Source organism: Hyperolius riggenbachi, chromosome 12, assembly GCF_040937935.1.
Source record: "Hyperolius riggenbachi isolate aHypRig1 chromosome 12, aHypRig1.pri, whole genome shotgun sequence".
In the NCBI taxonomy this organism is placed as follows: Eukaryota; Metazoa; Chordata; class Amphibia; order Anura; family Hyperoliidae; genus Hyperolius; species Hyperolius riggenbachi.
Window position 1 is genome coordinate 206,556,699 of NC_090657.1, and position 19,235 is coordinate 206,575,933.

Below are 19,235 nucleotides of genomic sequence, written 5' to 3' on the forward strand. Positions count from 1 at the left end.
GTCAGTGGAGCCCCCTCCCCGTCACTAGGCCCAATACCCCCGTCCTGCCCGCTACCCCTCCAGCTGGGCAGCCGGCTCCCCGCACCCACCGATGGGCGGATGCCGCCCTTAAAAATTTGCCGCCTGAGGCAAAAGTTTCACCCCGCCTCATGAGCGGGCCGGCCCTGCCTCCATGGTGGATGGAGGTAATTATAGCTGCCACCGCTGCTAACACTTGCATAGATGCAGGAGGGGAGAGCAGAGCCCAAGGTGAGGGAGGGGGAGGGACCGTCCCCCCTCCCCACCGACGTGCTACCAAGCTCTCCCCTCATGCTTCTACCCCTCCTGCCCCCCCCCAAAATGACCATGAGTGCCCCCCCCCCCCCGCGGGGGCAGGGGCTGCATCCCCTATTGTTACGCCAGTGTGACAGATAAGGGGACTGATTCATGTACTGCAGGTAATAATGCCATGCTGTCTGCAACCTAGCAATATCACCAGCAGTATGTGAATCAAGCCCAAGGAGTTATAAAACGTGAGTTAATAAGTAAAATAAGATAATACATGAGGTGAGCTTCCTGATTTAGCCCCATAGGGAGCAGTGGCGGTGCTACTCTGGGGCTTACCCAGGCTTCAGCCCCAGCTGTAAACTAATCAGCACCCTGTAAATCCCCCCTGCGGCAAGTTCAGAAAGGAAGGAGGAAGACTGGAGCTGGAGGAGGGCTGGCCTGGCTGTCAGATCAGTCACGTGACACACACAACCCCGCCTCGGGTAATAGAGCTGAGTCAGAGACGCTGGCAGGCACAGAGTGACTCGCAAGGGAACGTTCTTGCCTGGCGTTGTGTCACGTGATGACGTCCGTAGCCAGTATGTAGCGCGCCTGGCCCACCCACCCGCACAGGTTCAGAGAGGCTTGCCGCTTCGACGGCCGTTGTGTCAGCAGGTCGGCAGCAGCACAGTGGGGACTGGCGACTCCGCAGCCACCACCAGAGCACCAGAGACTGCGTCACTCTGGACAGTATGCAAGCGTCTGAGGACAGCCAGCCACAGACAGAGACAGCTCAGCAGGCAGCAGCAGGAGGACAAGCACTCAAGGTGGGTGGGGTGGGCAATCAAGCCAACTGCCATTGCCAACTTGAATGATTTTTTTTTTTTACATATAATGTGATGCTGGCACCAGCCAGGCCTGAGCTGCCCTGAGGCCCCCAGCCCACCACCACTAGCCAGGCCTGAGCTGCCCTGGGGCCCCCAGCCCACCACCACTAGCCAGGCCTGAACTGCCCTGGGGCCCCCCGCCCACCACCACCAGCCAGGCTTGAGCTGCCCTGGGTCCCCCAGCCCACCAGCCAGGCCTGAGCTACCCTGGGTCCCCCAGCCCACCACCACTAGCCAGGCCTAAGCTGCCCTGGGTCCCTCAGCCCACCACCACTTCTGGGGCCCCCTTCCCTGAGGCCCCCAGCCTGGCCTGAGCCTGAGTCCTTCCGCCCAGCCCACCACCACCAGCCAGGCCTGAGCTGCCCTGAGCCCAGCCCGGCACCACCACCAGCCAGGCCTGAGTTGCCCTGGGGCCCCCAGCCCACCACCACCAGCAAGGCCTGTGCTGCCGTGGGGCCCCCAGCCCACCACCACCAGCCAGGCCTGAGCTGCCCTGGGGCCCCTAGACCACCACCAGCCACGCAGGCCTGAGGCCTCCAGCCCACCACCAGTCAGGATTGAGGTGCCCTGGGTCCCCCAGCCCACCAGCCAGGCCTGAGCTGCCCTGGGTCCCCCAGCCCACCACCACTAGCCAGGCCTAAGCTGCCCTGGGTCCCTCAGCCCACCACCACTGCTGGGGCCCCCTTCCCTGGGGCCCCCAGCCTGGCCTGAGCCTGAGTCCTTCCGCCCAGCCCACCACCACCAGCCAGGCCTGAGCTGCCCTGAGCCCAGCCCGGCACCACCACCAGCCAGGCCTGAGCTGCCCTGGGGCCCCTAGCCCACCACCACCAGCCAGGCCTGAGCTGCCCTGGGGCCCCCAGCCCACCACCACCAGCCAGGCCTGAGCTGCCCTGGGGCCCCTAGACCACCACCAGCCACGCGGGCCTGAGGCCTCCAGCCCACCACCAGTCAGGATTGAGGCGCCCTGGGGCCCCCAGCCCACCACCACCAGCCTGACTAGATATACTGGGGAAAGCTATACGCCTGGCTACATATACTGGGGACAGCTATACACCTGGTTACCTATGCTGGGGACACTGGATGTCTGTCATTATGTGCATTTACTGGTGAAAAGTTGTCTCTTATGTGCATTTACTGGGGAAATGCTGTCTGTCATTATGTGCATTAACTGGTGAAAAGTTGTCTTTTATGTGCATTTACTGGGGAAAGGCTATCTGTCATAATGTACGTTTACTTCATTTTTTTTTATGTAACTACGTTAGCTGGTACAACTACATTACAGTTAGCCCCGCCCACATGACGTCATGGTCACGCCCAATTTAGTTGCCCCCCCGCCAAGCCTGGCCTGCCAGCCCTTGTGCCCCCTTTGAGCCCCCCCAAAAAATCTGAAGCTGGAGCCGCCACTGATAGGGAGAGGTAATACACAAGACAAGTCACCAACCATTCAACAACACTCAATGACCCATGTGGAAGTACAAATGTTTGCCACTCAATAGCAGTGAATTATCCTCTATAATAAAACCCTAATGTCTCTGCGTCCCATGACCCTGTGTGTGTCCCACATGCACTCTGCCCATGTGCAGGGACGCAGAGACATTGAGAGTGACGCGTGACGAGCAATGACAGACGAAGGGGTGGACGGGCCGACGGCAGGCGCGTGCAGCTGGCGCGGGCGTAGTGGAAATGTGCGAGTGCGGTGGGCGCATGCGCAGTGACAGACCTAGCCTGTTTTTAAACGGGCTTAGGTCCACTAGTTTCTAATAATTTGACAATCAGTTTAGTTTTTAGCATCTTAGGACTGTTTCACACCAAAAACACTTTTAAAGTGGACCTGAACTCTTGCGCAGGACAAAAGGAAAACATAGAGAAATGCACCGTGTGAATTTAAAGAGTTTACCCTGTCCTGTTCCACCTCATCTGTGACTAATCACAAGTGTAATTTGATCTAGTAGCTGTGTCAGCTGGCTGGCTGGCTTGGCAGAGCAGCTAATTTGTAAACACAGGATGTTAACCCTATGTCTGCTTCCATGAAAGCAGAAAGTAGACACACTGCAGATTTATTCCAGGAGTTCTGTAAGCTGTAACAAAGACATGTTTTTCCTTAAAGGTTATTATGCTGTTGCTTATGTTTTAGAGCAGAGAGGAAGTTCTGAGTTCAGGTCCAATTTAAGACTCTTAAAACCCCCATCGAAAGACTCACTTGTCCTTAGCGAGATCTGAGCCATGTGTGTGTTGCTTATCTAATCTGTTCCTTAACAAATGCAGGGCAAGTTCATCCGGATCCATTTTGGAGCCACGGGGAAGCTGGCCTCAGCAGACATCGAAACTTGTAAGTGAATGCTAATGCCAAACTGCAGCCACAGGTTTCCTTGAAGAAAACAAAAATTAATAATTACATGACAATTGTTGGCTGATTTATGCTGATAAACTTATCCTGCAACACCTCTCTTCACAGATCTCCTGGAGAAGTCCAGAGTGACCTTCCAGCTGCCCAATGAGAGATGCTACCACATCTTCTACCAGATCCAGTCCAATAAAAAGCCAGAGATTCTAGGTGAGCATCAGCACTGTCCCGATTGCTATACCCTTGCTTTATTCAAACAGGTCCTCAGGACTAACTACAGGGTGTGCAGCCCATGCATCTACAGGTGGGTCCCGGGATCCAAGAGGGGCCCTTATATACTCACCTGCCCTCTGATACAGGCTACCTTCTAGATCAGGTGTTGTTATAGTCGCACTTGTTATGGGTGGGAGGAGTCATGGCAGCTGCACTGTGGGGGACGGTCGTGGTGGCAACACTTGTTATATGACCTTCATCAGGTGGGCCCATTTCACCATAGGATGGGAGTTGTGTGTCAGGGGGTGAATAATGATGGCTCAATCAATGTTCTGTTGTTGGATCCATGATTTGTAGTTATACCTGAGATTCTCATAAAATATTCTCAACTTGGTTATACGAAAACATAATAGTATATGTGATGTGATGTGGATTTGTTACAGAAATGCTGCTGATTACCTCCAACCCGTATGATTATCACTATACCAGCATGGGAGAAATCACTGTGAAAAGTATTGATGATGCAGAGGAGCTGATGGCCACTGATGTAAGTACACTCTATGGAATTTGTATGTTCAACCCATGTCTGTGTGGGTTTTTTTGTCCAGGCTCTCCAGTTTCCTATCGCAAGCTGGAAAAATGCAATTAAGTTAACTGGCTTCCGTCAAAATTGGTCCTAGTCAGGTGACTTTTTGGCACTGTATTGACCTGAGGAAGTAAGATTGTTGCACACAAAATGCGTTGTCTTGTTGATGCTAATAAATTGTCGATACACTATTGTCAGGTAGTACAAGCCAACCCTTGCCATCCATTTATTATCGGTTTTTAGTTATTTTATTACACTCAGCAGTCAGCACCTCCTACATTTCCATTAAAGTTCACCTCTGTTGGGAGGTTGAATGTTTATTTTTTGACCATAAATATCTTTTTGGGTAAGCAAGCATATTCAAGAGAGCTCCAACAACCCAAACAGCGATGACTCTTCCCATCAGCGCATATAGTGGTTGCTAGGCGTTTTTCTGAGCTGGCGTTTAACCACAGCTTGTGGGTACCTCCCATTCTTTCTCATCCTTATACCTCCTGACTGACCTAACTTACTACATTATATTGGGTTCTCGGTGTCCCATGTGTGGTCATTTTCTCATGGAAGATTTGTTATCCCAGAAATTATTTCACACCACATGAATGCCAGTATATTTACTATATTCCTGAGTATCGGGCATGTTCATTAAACGGTGAGATTTTACAGCACACGGGCATCGGGGAAGGGGGGGTGCATTTCCACTTGTGGGTGGCCAGACAGGCAGGTTTCGTCATGTTTGTCGGGATATCAGCACTTGCAAATGAGATCTTTCCAGCAGATTCAACCAATTTTGGCCCAACGATCGGGCATGCTTTTTGCGGCACTGATTTTCATCTGATTCAGTAAAATTATGAATTGCTAGATGTATGTGTACCTTTAATCTCTAGCTTATCCCACTTGTTTGTCCTCTTAGGTTTTTTTTATGTTTTGTGTTTGACAAATCTCTAAGTTGATCCTTTTCATCCCAGGAAGCCATTGACATCCTTGGCTTCAATCAAGAGGAGAAGGTTGGGATCTACAAGCTGACGGGCGCCATTATGCATACTGGTAACATGAAGTTTAAGCAGAAACCCAGAGAGGACCAGGCTGAACCTGATGGCACAGAAAGTAAGGAAGTTCTTCTGACTAAGCCCTGGAAATTTATGGGGTTACCTGTTTGTCTACCCGATACCTAGCCTGAATCATGAGGCTAATCATGCAAATGATCTTGTACCAAGTGTTTAGGTAGGAAGCTCTGAAGAAAACAGTAATTGCAAGAAACATACATAATCATCAGTGGAAATCTATAGTGAATTCTGTGTGCCTAAACTTTCATTAGCTACATATATTTTGGCAGATATAAAAGTAAAGTGGAATTGAGAATTGGGTGCCAGAGCATTCTTATTGACCAGTGAAGGCCACAATCATGTAAAGAACCAACAGGGAGGCTTGAGGTCTTCCTCCTAACACAGGGGACATTCCCTCCTGACACTCTGTAGCAACAGTACTAATTTACACATCATTTTATCTTTGGAACCAGAACATAATTTTCTTTCCACTGATAGTAACATCTGATTATGTACTTTATCCCAATATGCTTTGTTTATAATCATGACTGAGGCGCTACACCTGCTATTGCCGAAATTCTGTTTTGTCCCCACATTTATTGCCTGATGAAGCGGGCTGGGCCTGCAAAACACGTTGCACTGTTTTTGGGGTACCGTATAATAAATGTATTGATTTATATGAAGACAGGATCTCGTGTCTGCTTTTGGGAGGCAAGCTCACCACTTCCTCCAAGCAGTTTTTAAAAATGTTATTGACTTTTATCCTGCTGGCGCCTCTGTTCTACATACAACTACTCTGTGTCCACTCCTGGTGGAGGGGAGTGCTACCCCCTTTCATGTTTCTTTACTACAGAGAGCGACTTCTTAATCCTGAGTGAGGACAGGTCTAATCTCCTCACCTGCCTATTGAGTGGTTGCCTGAATGGTAACCCATGTTTGTGGCCTGGAACCCACTGAAATCCGTAAACGCAAAACGCAACCGCTAGCGTTTTGTCTGAGCGGTTTGCAAGCGGATTCATGCGCGTTTTCGGTCGCGTTTTGCAACAGTGTATTTTTTTGCTCGGCAGTTGTGTAGCGTTTTGCGTTTCGCGTTTTTATCCTGATTGGTCCTGTGAATTATTTTTAATTTTGTTACAGTGTGCTGAACCGCAAAACGCTAGCAAAACCGCTCAGTTTAGGTTTTGCTGAGCGTTTCTGCTAGCGTTTCAATACTTTACATTGAAGCGCTAACGCTCCCAAAATGCTGCAGGTCCTGCGTTTGCGTTTCTGGGAAACGCAAACGCTCCTGTGGAAGTTGCCCCATCCATTAACATCAGCTGAGCGTTTTGGCAAACTGCTAGCGTATCGCAGCGCTGCCAAAATGCTCAAAAAAATGCTCTTGTGGGTTCCAGCCCAGTGAGTATAAATTCTCTCACTAAACCACTTAACAATTGTCTTTAACATACTAACTACACCATATTGGGCTCTCGTTTTTTCTATTTTATTTATAATCAGTTCCTCTCCTGTTTACTTCATGGTAGAGACTCTGATAAGGTCCTTGTAAATAGTGATGAGCAAAAATGCCAATATTCTTTTCACATTAATTTTCGCAAAAAGAATGCAATTGCTAATTTCACTTGAAAAGTCACATTTTTCAAAGTATCTCACTCTGCTTCAATCAACTCCACTAAACTGATAAAAATAAAGTAACACCCCAAAAAATGGTCTTTAAAAAGACTGCCATTTATAATAAAAGTACTATACTGCCTGCTATAGTTTGTATTTGTGCAGATCTAAAGCCACACAATACACTCAGAAGAACAAAAATTCAGCTCACTGTATGCCATGGCAGTGGCGTAGCTAAGGAGCTGTGGGCCCCGATGCAAGTTTTACAATGGGGTCCCCCAAGCACTCTATACATAACAATTGATACGAAACCAAAATACCAAAACCTGCCAATGGCAACTACAGTGTCAGAGGTGCAAGAAGGGGATGGGGAGCAGTTTGTTAATGATTACCACTATTCAAAGTATCTATAGAAGGGATTATTATGAGCACAGGACCAACAGAGAGCTAATACTGTAGTTGAGGGAGGGCCCCTCTGGCCCAAGGGCCCCAATGCGGTCGCAACTTCTGCAACCCCTAATGCTACGCCCCTGTGCCATGGGTGTCCAAACGTTTTAGGCCAAGGGCTATATCGCTTTTCTTGAGAGTGCTAGGGGTCCAAACTAGCAGTTAAAGAGGAACTCCAATTAAAATAACGTAATGAACAAAAGTGCTTCATTTTTATAATAATTATGTATAAATTATATAGTCAGTGTTTGCCCATTGTCAAATCTTTCCTCTCCCTGATTTACATTCAGACTTTTATCACATGGCGACATTTTTACTGCTAGCAGGTGATGTCAGTGGAAGTAGCGGCTGCTTGCTTTTTTGACAGCTTGAAACAGCTATTATTTCCCACAATGCAACAAGGCTCCCACAGTGTGATGTCAGCACCATGGTCCTTACATCATACTGTGGGAGGAGTTTCACGACAATATCAGCCATACAGAGCCCCCTGATGATCCGCTTGAGAAAAGGTAAAGATTTCTCATAGGAAAGGGGGTATCAGCTACTGATTGGGATGAAGTTCAATTCTTGGTTACGGTTTCTCTTTAGACACAATTTTTGATGATTGACCTTTTCACAGGAAATAACCCATAAACTGTGTGCAGTTAGCACAGTGGCAGCTGCTAATCGGTGGCTGTTACTGCTGCTGGCCCCTGCATGTGGCAGCTATGGCCTGTGGGCCACATGGAATTGACAACTGCAGAGTGCTTTGGAGGTCACCAGAAAAGGCTTGAAGGGCTGCATTTGGCCCCTGGGCCAGACTTTGAACAAGCCTGCTGTATGCCATGCCTTTAAAAAAAAAGAAAATAGTAGTGATCACACTGTTAATAATAACAGTCACTCAATTCTCAATGCCTTTCCTGACAGGCTCTACAATCTCCCTCCCTTAGCACGGTATGTTTGAAACATGTATGTATGTTTCCCCACTCTTATCTGATGCACTGACACTTTACAACAGAAGCTAATGTGTCAGAAAACAAGTTTTTATACACAGGGGGTTGTCTGGTTTATAGTGATGAGGTTCCTGGGTCCATAGTATTTCATAGAATCATGGGAATCCTAATATGAAATGAAAGGAAATTAATTCCTGTTTCTTTTGGAATTTTTGCATTAGCAAGCATATTGCATTTTTTTTTTATATATTTTCGACATCAAAAATAACATTGCTTGTTAAAGAAAATCTGTAACAAAAAAACCTCCCCTAGGGGGTACTCACCTCGGATGGGGGAAGCCTCCAGATCCTATTGAGGCTTCCCCCGTCCTCCTCGGTCCCAAAATCGACGGCGAAAATCCTCCCGGAGCGGCGGCGATGTAAATATTTAGCCTTTGGCTCCAGCGCAGGCGCAGTATCCGCTCCTTCCCACGGAGATAGGCGGAAATAGCCGTTCTCCGTCGGGCCGCTCTACTGCAAGTCTCCTGCACCTGCACAGTAGAGCGGACCCGGCGGAGATCGGCTATTTCCGCCTATCTCCGTCAGAGGAGCCGAAACAGCGCCCCCGCTGGAGCCTGGAAAGGTAAATATTGAACAGGCTGTCGGATCTGTCAGGCCGGCTTTGAAGGGCTGCAGCGAGACCGCCGTGGGACAGAGGAGGACGGGTGAAGCCTCATTAGGATCCGGAGGCTTCCCCCTCCTGAGGTGAGTGCCCCCCAGGGGACGTTTTTTCTTGTTACAGTGTCTCTTTAAGACAATAATATCTAATATAAATACTTTCCGTGAGAATGACCTTCAGATGCAGGAAGTTGAAGCCATTCTGGGTGAAAGTGAATGTTTTTATTTCCAGTCATCGCAAAGAAAATCCAGCTGAAATCCACAAAAAGTGAAACAACACAACAGAAAGAGCTACATTTCACTCATTTTATTTTGCAGATGCTGATAAAGTGTCATATTTGATGGGCCTTAATGCCTCTGACCTGGTGAAGGCTCTGTGCAATCCACGGGTCAAGGTTGGAAACGAGTTTGTGACCAAGAGCCAAAATGTGCAACAGGTGAGGCCAATGACTATTGTTAACCTAATAACTTTCAAAAATTTTAGAGGATTAGTGATATATATATAGCAAAACTTATTTTCCAGGTGTACAACTCCATCGGGGCTTTGTCCAGGTCGGTTTATGAAAAACTCTTCTTATGGATGGTAACACGGATCAACCAGCAGTTGGACACCAAGCAGCCCCGTCAATACTTCATCGGAGTCCTGGATATTGCAGGGTTTGAAATATTCGATGTGAGTTTATTGTTTTGGTGTACACATCATAAAGTGATCTTATTTTAGCGGATGTGATCATTTTTTTGCTTTTTTCTTCACAATTTCAGTTCAACACTTTTGAGCAACTGTGCATCAACTTCACTAATGAGAAGCTGCAGCAGTTCTTCAACCACCACATGTTCGTGCTGGAACAAGAGGAGTACAAGAAGGAAGGAATCGAGTGGGAATTCATTGACTTCGGCATGGACTTGGCTTCCTGCATTCAGCTTATTGAGAAGGTAGATTAGAAAATAATTTGATGAAACTTAACAGAGAATCCAGGGCATGTATGGCAGTCACTGATACCTCTTAACCGCTTGGCCAGCGATCCAGCCTGGTGGATCACATTGGCAAAGTGACATTCGAGAGCATTGTTCTCCACACTTACCCGCTACGTGATGTCACCCACGTGCCGTTCTACCCCCCACCTGCATAGTACAGGACAAGTCGCTGGACAGGACAAACAAAATGTCTGCACAGCCATGATTGGGTCCCAATCCCAGTTCCCTTCGGGCAACATTGATTGCGAGACAGCCAAAAATGGCGCACCAGGTGCTGCCACGGCCCAAAATATCAATTACCGCGATAGCTGCGCTCAGACAGTAATATAGGCATCGTCAATAGACGGAGCCCAAATATATAAATATATATAAAAACAGTGTAATTCGGCTATCAGCAATAGCTGGCAGCCGCATTATGAATTATCCCTGAGTCCATGGCGGCCTGGAGGGGGAATGGTAGTTAACGCCACCGGGAGTTTTGCAGGAGCAGGGTGAGCCATTTTTCAGCTTTGCACTGCGCCCAAATTTCCCGGAGCCTTAATTAAACATATGCCATTAATTTAGTGCATGTACGGATGTTTAGATGCAAGGAGGGCATTATTTGGTCACCACATCTTAAATGTGTGGATACGTTTTGGTACTTATTCACAGCTATAGTATTCTGAAACAAGAGAGAGTGCAGAGAAACACCATTAAATTTAATAGGAACATGGAGGACGTGAGCTAAATGTATTTACTACAGAGAAAAGGAGATTATAGGGAGGAGATATGCTCCGTTTACAATAATACACAATTATATTTAATCAGTGCCGGATCATCCACAAGGCAACTTAGGCAGTTGCCTTAGGCCTGGTAAGGATCTAGGGGCCCTGTGTATGCTAGCCCCCAACAAATCTTACCACAAAAGCTAGGTGGCCATCAAGGGTGGAACCAAAGTTGCTGCTTGCCCAAGGCCCCATTTCACCTTAATCTGTCTCTGCAGACAGGGCCGGTTTAAGCAACAATAGGGCCCCAGGGCAAAATAAACCTGGGGGCCCCCCCAACATATACCCCGGAACAAAAATCGGCATTAGGGGACCTTTTTTTGCAGCTGGTATAGTCAGGGTGTGAAGTCCCGATCAGTCGGAGCTCCACATTCTGGCTATCCCAGCCTGCTTGGGGGACAAGGGGTTAAAAAGTTTCAGGAGGGGGGACCCCACATAATTAAAAAAAAAAAAAAAATTCCCACACTCTAAACATAAAAAAAAAAAAAATTGGGAAAACAGGAAAAAATGCCAGGGATCTTCATACAGCCATATTGTGGCTGTATAGCGATCCCTGGCCAAAGCGCTGTGGCTGCATATAGACCCCCTGGAAACCCCGTCAGGAAATTTATTGCGCTTTCGTTTAATGCATGTAAAATTACACTACCGTTAGGTTTGCTACTAAAAGTGACATTTACCGCATTTAAAAGTATACTTTTTTCCTTCGAAACTTTAAAATCAATTTTCTCAAAAACTATAAGGTCTTTTTGAAAAATTGTTTTTTCCTCTTATTCCTAATGAACTCCTTAACATATCCTGCAAATTTAGGGTTTCTAGCACTTAAGCTGGATTTGCTTTTAACCATTAAAGTCGGCAGGTTTTTAAATGTGTATTTTTTTTTTCCTTTGAAACTTTAAAATCGATTTTCTCAAAAACTATAAGGCCGATTTGAAAAAAAATTTTTTCCTCTTGTAGCCACTGGGGGCCCCTACAAGCTCTGGGGCCCTGGGGCAGCTGCCTCCTTTGCCTTAATGGTAGCGCCGGCCCTGTCTGCAGATAAAGCAAATAAGTGCTTTATCTTAACTGGGTTCTTTAACTATTATAAAATATTATTCATTATGAAGTCATTTGGAAAAACTAAGATCCTCCAACTTGACAGCTCAATTGATTTTATTGCTATCAGCATTGCTGCTTAATTTAACACGAGATTAATAAATTAAATTATAATCATGTCCTTTAATTTTTTGTTTTTATGCAGCCAATGGGAATATTTTCAATTCTTGAAGAGGAATGCATGTTCCCAAAGGCCTCCGATGCTACCTTCAAAAACAAGCTCTATGACCAACACCTTGGGAAGTCTCCCAATTTCCAGAAACCAAAACCAAGCAAAGGCAAGAACGAAGCCAGCTTCTCTTTGGTTCATTATGCCGGTACCGTTGACTATAATGTCACTGGTTGGCTGGACAAGAATAAGGACCCTCTGAATGAGACTGTGGTTGGCCTGTACCAAAAGGCTTCCCTCAAGCTTCTTGCATCGCTCTATGCAAGTTTTGACACTGCAGATGGTGGTAAGCTATGCCTATTGATATTTAGTATAACTCCACTTCTGCTCCCACAGTATTACAGATTTCACCATGTCTATCTCTTTCTTGGAACATATGAAGGTGGAGAAGATTCCTTGAACTTATCATTAGGATAATGGTGCTCAGCAAGAGGGGCTAGACTTCCCAACCCCTTTGCAGGGTACCACCTCCATGTTAAGTACCATGTAGGTTTAGGAGTTTTTTCTGACCCAAGAGTCAAACTCATGACCTTATACTTCACAGTCACAGACACTACCTTTGGACCTTCTCTGTAGGTTTGTATTTTCAGAAGTGGACTATGTGCACAAACTCTGACTTCCTGGCCAATACCAGCTTGCATGGGCAATTAACTGTTAATAAATTGGTTTATTTAAAAATACAAGGATTTGCTGATTAATTAAACATTCATTAAATGTTACTATTTAAGAGTTAGTCAAGCCATAAGTGATGAGTGATGTGTGCTGCAAAATAAAGTTTGGCAAAAGCAATAGAAGATGTCCACCAACAATCCTAAGCATTACTAAAGGGAATGAAATGGGTAAAAAATTGAGCAATAGTTCTAACACAGTCAGAGAGCAAATCATTTTCTTACTAGACTGAATCATGCCTCTTATCTTTGTCTCTCTTTACCCACGTAATATCTAGTTAGTTCCTAGAAAGGTAAAAAGTACCTAAGAAATGTAATATCAGGCTTAAGTTAACCAGAGACCAGTTGTTTGTTTTTTTAGCAATACTATTTTACTGGGTGCTGAGTAAGCTATTATACTGATATTTATAATGATAACATTACCTCTCATTGACTGCTCTCTAACTGCCTTCTCTACACTCTCTGAACATTCTCTCTCCTCTATAATATCCAAAGCTAATCTAACCACCTGTTCTTTGGATCCTATTCCCTCCCATTTCATTCCGCAGCTATCCTAATCTCTCATGCTTGCACTAACATCGCTATTTAACCTGTCCCTCTCCACTGGCATCTTTCCGTCGCCACTCAAAAAGGCTGTTGTGACACCACTACTTAAAAAACCATCTCTAGTTCCTACCACACTCGCCAACTACCGCCCAGTCTCACTTCTCCCATTTGCATCCAAACTAATTGAACGCCACATACATGCAGAATTAAGCCATTATTTATCAGCTAACTCCCTACTTGATCAGTTCCAGTCTGGCTTTCGCTCCAACCACTCCACGGAAACAGCCCTTACCAAAGTGGCCAATGACCTTCTTACAGCTAAATCCAAAGGTCAATTTTCCATACTCATCCTTCTTGATCTGTCATCATCAGCATTCGATACGGTCGACCACACATTACTCTTACAAATACTTTCAAATGTAGGAATAAAGGGCCTTGCTCTCACATGGTTATCTTCCTGGTAACAGTAAATTCGGGCGCCTGAGGCTAATGGACAAATCGGGCGCCGCCATTCACTCCTATAATAAATATCGTTTAATGGGCGCCCGATAGGAAAAAAGGGCGCCGGAGAAAAATAACGTTTTAAAAGCGGCGCCCGGAGACTTAATGTTTTATTACTGCTTCTCATGATTACACATTATTTAATGATTTATACATTTTTAAATATTATTTTTAAACGAAAAACAGTACAATATTTTTTTTCAAACATTATTTTTAAACGAAAAACAGTACATTTTTTTTTTTAACATTATTTTTAAACGAAAAAACCAACAGGGGGGTCTTAGGTTTAGGCACCAACAGGGGGGGTCTTAGGTTTAGGCACCAACAGGGGGGTCTTAGGTTTAGGCACCAACAGGGGGGGTCTTAGGTTTAGGTACCAACAGGGGGGTCTTAGGTTTAGGCACCAACAGGGGGGGTCTTAGGTTTAGGCACCAACAGGGGGGGTCTTAGGTTTAGGCACCAACAGGGGGTCTTAGGTTTAGGCACCAAAAGGGGGGTCTTAGGTTTAGGCACCAACAGGGGGGTCTTAGGTTTAGGCACCAACAGGGGGTCTTAGGTTTAGGCACCAACAGGGGGGTCTTAGGTTTAGGCACCAACAGGGGGGTCTTAGGTTTAGGCACTAACAGGGGGGTCTTAGGTTTAGGCACCAACAGGGGGGTCTTAGGTTTAGGCACTAACAGGGGGGTCTAGGGGTTAGGGGTAGGTACAGGGAGGGTTACTTAGGCACCAACAGGGGGGGTCTTAGGTTTAGGCATCAACAGGGGGGTCTAGGGGTTAGGGGTAGATACAGGGAGGGTTACTTAGTAATTTTTTTTTTTAACGTTATTATACGTTTCAGTATTTAAACGAAAGATTAACGTTTTTACAATTGCCGATTTAATGCACATTATTTAATGATTTATAACTTTAAAAAACATTAATCTTAAACGAAATACAGTACAATTCATTTTTAAACGTTATCCATGCTTATCGTTAAAAACCCGGCGCCCTTTTTTCCCAGCGCCCCTTTTTAACGTACGCTATCTTCCTACCTCTCTGGAAGGTCCTTCACAGTCTCCTACACAGATCAGATCTCTTCTCCGCATGCTTTGTCTGTCGGGGTTCCTCAAGGCTCTGTCCTTGGTCCCCTCCTCTTTTCCATCTACATGCACGGTCTTGGTGACTTAATCAACTCATTCGGGTTTCAATACCACCTGTATGCAGACGATACGCAACTGTACCTCTCGGGCCCAGACCTTAACTCCCTCCTCAAACGTGTTCCTGACTGCTTGTCTGCTATATCCTCCTTCATGTCCTCTCACTTTCTAAAACCTAATATGAGTAAAATGGAACTAATAATTTTTCCACCGTCTCTGGCCACCTCTCTGCCTGAAGTAACTATAAATGTTAATAACACTCCCATAACTTCAGTTCCCAAAGCACGGTGCTTGGGGGTAATATTCGACTCTTCTCTCTCTTTTATTCCTCATCCTCATCTTAACTCCATAACCAGCTCCTGCCATCTCCAACTCAAAAACATATCTCGCATCCGTCCCTTTCTCGCCCAAAACACAACCAAAATGTTAATACATGCTCTTATAATTTCTCGTCTGGACTACTGCAACGTACTACTTTGTGGACTACCTTCTAACAAACTGGCCCCGCTCCAGTCGGTACTGAACTCAGCTGCTCGTCTCATGCCTCTTTCTTCTCGATCTTCCTCTGCTGACCCTCTCTGTCAAGCTCTTCACTGGCTGCCAATTAAGCAGAGGATCCAGTTCAAACTCCTAACCCTAATCTACAAAGCTCTCCACAATCTCTCTCCTCAGTACAAATCTTCAATAATTTCCAGATACAAACCCAATCGCAATCTCAGATCTGCACACGATCTTCTGTTGTCCTCCTCTAGAATCATCTCCTCACATTCACGCTTACAAGATTTCGCACGCGCTTCACCCCTCCTCTGGAATCCCCTCCCACAACACATCCGTCACTTGCCAATCTTTGTTACTTTTAAAAGCTCTCTAAAAAGGAATTTGTTCCGACAAGCATATGCGCTACCCTAAGCCACTTCCCTTTGTCCTAAGACCAAATTGCACTCCTACTAGGTATCCTAAAAAACACTGCCTTTATATATTTTATCATATACTACCCCTCCTCTTGTTTCCCCCCATTCCCTTTAGATTGTAAGCTCGCAAGGGCAGGGCTCTCTCCCCCTTTTTTGTCTTGGAAATCATTATACATTTTATTCATCATGTTATTTTTATCACTGTCATTACCAATTCTGTATTTTGTATTCTGTATGCGGTATCATTTTTTTGTATTTTGTCACTAATTATGTATCTTGTATATTAGTGTACTGTACACAATTGTCTGTATTATTATGTACCCCATGTTTGTTTCTTACTTTGTACAGCGCCACGGAATATGTTGGCGCTTTATAAATCAATAATAATAATAACATGACACAAATATAAGGTGTGACAGCCCTTGAGAAAAGTTTGGTGCATCAAGGCCAATGAAGACAAATCTTTCTAAAGAAAACATAATTTTCTGGACACTGATCAATCTTTTTTTTTAAATATGCAGGTGCTGGAGGTAAATCAGGGAGCAAGAAAAAGGGGTCCTCTTTCCAGACCGTGTCAGCAATGTTCCGAGTACGTAAGATAAAATAATTAATTACTGCCATTGCTGTGACCCAATACAGGGTCACATCCTCCGTCAATGTCTCCTTCTGTACTTTGCAGGAAAATCTGAATAAACTGATGACCAACTTAAAGACCACTCATCCTCACTTTGTCCGTTGCCTTATTCCAAATGAAACTAAGACGCCAGGTAAACTTTACACCCAGTATCAACAATGACTACAAGACCAACCTGCCTTGCTTTCCAAAAACAGCGACACAGATCGTATTTGTGGACTCTGCAGAACCTTTAAAGGGAACCAGAGAGGAACTAAAAAAAAAACAGAAAAAGCTTTTATACATACCTGGGGCTTCTTCCAGCCTCATACGCATGGATCGCTCCCACGCCGCCGTCCACGGCTTCCTGTATCGGTGGTACCGGGTCCCGTCACTTCCGGAGGACGCGGCCAATTGTCCGCATGAGCAGGGGCTCCCTCCATACCCTTGCACGCATAACTGTATTCCGGGAGCCCCTGTGATGCGGACAATTGGCCGCATCCTGCCACCGACTGGCCGACTGGCCGCACCTACGGGACCACGGTACCGCCCCGATACAGGAAGCGGAGGACGGCGGCATGGGAGCGATCCGTGCGTATGGGGCTGGAGGAAGCCCCAGGTATGTATAAAATCTTTTTTCTGGGGCCTCTGGTTCCCTTTAATCAAATGCTTATTATTTTTTACTTCTGTACTGCTACCATCTTTTGTGTCACTGTACGGTGTACAGAAGAGACAACAGTGGGAACGATTGATACATAGATAACTGACATACTACAATCCAGTGGCGGACAAAGCCAACAATGGACCCCTGTGCAGAATAAATGAAGCGGGCCCCATGTGAGTGGGCGTGGTCATGACAGATCATGGTTGGATCCAAATGCTGATAAGATAAAAGTGCATGAGACTAGGTCACATTCTGTAGGCACTGTACTAATGTAGCATACATTTTAAACTCGTATATGACTGGAGCACAAGTTATTATCATTGTTTCTCGTGAGTTTCAGAGAGAAATACATGGAGAAAAATCTAGAGGAAAATGTAGGCGTTAACTGGGGCAATTGCATGGGCCCTACAGGACATGGGGCCCCTGTGCGGCTGCACGGCCTGCACGGGCCTATGTCCGCCTCTGCTACAATCATAAAATTAAGCAACACAAATACAAAGTACATACGTAGTTTATGCGTGAAAAAAAATAGGGGGTAGAACCCCATCACTGAGAGCTTACGATCTAAAGGATAGTTGGGTGGAGACATTAGGTAAGGAGATGAAGGGGCTAAATTGCTGAGGCAGCAAGTCTTTACATCTGATACAGATACTGTATGTCTCTGAAGGGTGACCGTAACAGACTATATGCTTGTCTGAAGGTGTGTTTTGAATGTTTTAAAGCTTGGAGCATGGTGGTCAAGATGTGGACAAGATTTGGCATGCCAAATCTTTAAACCAGCTCAGGCGACAACTATATACACACTTGATTCTTGTCTGAGACAGCCAATGAGGTAGGATGTAAAAGATGTTTATTTACATTGCCTCAAATGGCTACTTTGGCTGAATTTAGTATAGCATATGTACATAGCTGTATGGGAATTCCTCAGCATGAAGAACCATGTTGTGGTCCATCAGCATCAACATTTTTCTCCAGTCTACTGTGAATTGCCTTCAATCCAATCTATTCACTGCCCCTAAAAGAGTCAATACAATCCTGTTTGTCCCACATAGTTCAAAGATCAGTTTTCCATTCAGAGGAAGTGGAATGCTCAAAAAATCTTGATCCTTCTCTTTACAGGGGAGATGGATAACCAACTTGTCATCCACCAGTTACGCTGTAATGGTGTCCTAGAGGGAATCCGCATTTGCCGAAAGGGATTTCCAAGCCGAGTCCTTTATGGAGACTTTAAACCACGGTAAGCAAGATACAACGGTCTACTGGTTAATTTTTAATTTAAGCTCAGAGTAACCTGAGTGGTATTTAAGAAGGACCACAAAAATGGTGTCATGAGGGTTGTTTTAAAGTGTAGTTCACTCATGGTCCGCTGGTGTATGACAGTTTATCCCAGTGCAGTAAATAATTGTATGTGCTTAAAAGTGTTTTAAAAAGCAATGATTCATTATTAGTATTGATTTTGTTTTCTAGGTATAAGGTCCTGAATGCCAGCGCTATCCCTGAAGGACAATTCATAGACAGCAAGAAGGCCTGTGAAAAGCTACTGGGATCTATAGACATCGATCACAGCCAGTACAAATTTGGACATACAAAGGTTGGCCAACAGTCTTTGATCTACAAAGATACATAGAACAGAACCCAGCTATCATTAGGTTTCCTTTCATGTCCATATGACGAGGTCTTTAACTACTTGCCGACTGCTCCACGCCAATTGGCGTGAACGTGGCTGCAGCCCCAGGACCGCTCCACACCAATTGGCGAGAACGGTTCTCTATGGGGCTAGCAGGAGATTGTGCGTGCTTCTGCTCCGCCTTCAGTCTCCCAGCGGCAATGGCCGCTCAGAGTCTGTTAGACGGCAAAACCGCTGTCTAATTAGGCTGTGCAGCGCCGCAATCTAAGCGCCAAGGCCAGATATTTACCATAAGGCACTGTAGGCACGTGCCTACAGGCGCCTGATGATGGAGGGGCGGCTCACTCCCCTTCCTGAGTGCTGCCCTCCTGCCTTCTCTATGCAGAGTCCTGATGAGAGTTTAAATGAGGGATTACACCCCCTGCTCTTGGCATTCCACTAACAAAAGCTCCCTTCAGTCACCTTTAGCTACTTAATATTGAGGTTACTTATGGCTACTTATACTAAGGGGCACCTGTAGCTACCTGTGATGGGAAGGGAAGTAAGGTAGAAGTGACAGCTGGGACACTTGCGGTGCAGTTCGGCAGGGGTTTGTAGGTTCATGGAGCGT

At 45.8% G+C, this 19,235-nt stretch overlaps 1 protein-coding gene across 2 annotated transcripts in view; it reads left to right on the forward strand.

Annotated features, from left to right (window-relative positions):
* Positions 1-19,235, forward strand: part of LOC137542189 (myosin-1B-like) — a 235,943-nt gene that overhangs the window by 168,325 nt on the left and 48,383 nt on the right. For both annotated transcript variants that reach the window (XM_068263917.1, XM_068263918.1), the window contains exons 9-20: positions 3,399-3,462; positions 3,589-3,687; positions 4,134-4,237; positions 5,242-5,380; positions 9,278-9,396; positions 9,483-9,632; positions 9,722-9,892; positions 11,936-12,245; positions 16,243-16,310; positions 16,401-16,488; positions 18,118-18,235; positions 18,466-18,589. In XM_068263917.1, the coding sequence (XP_068120018.1) occupies positions 3,399-3,462; positions 3,589-3,687; positions 4,134-4,237; positions 5,242-5,380; positions 9,278-9,396; positions 9,483-9,632; positions 9,722-9,892; positions 11,936-12,245; positions 16,243-16,310; positions 16,401-16,488; positions 18,118-18,235; positions 18,466-18,589 (1,554 nt within the window). The remainder of the gene's footprint in view (positions 1-3,398; positions 3,463-3,588; positions 3,688-4,133; positions 4,238-5,241; positions 5,381-9,277; positions 9,397-9,482; positions 9,633-9,721; positions 9,893-11,935; positions 12,246-16,242; positions 16,311-16,400; positions 16,489-18,117; positions 18,236-18,465; positions 18,590-19,235) is intronic.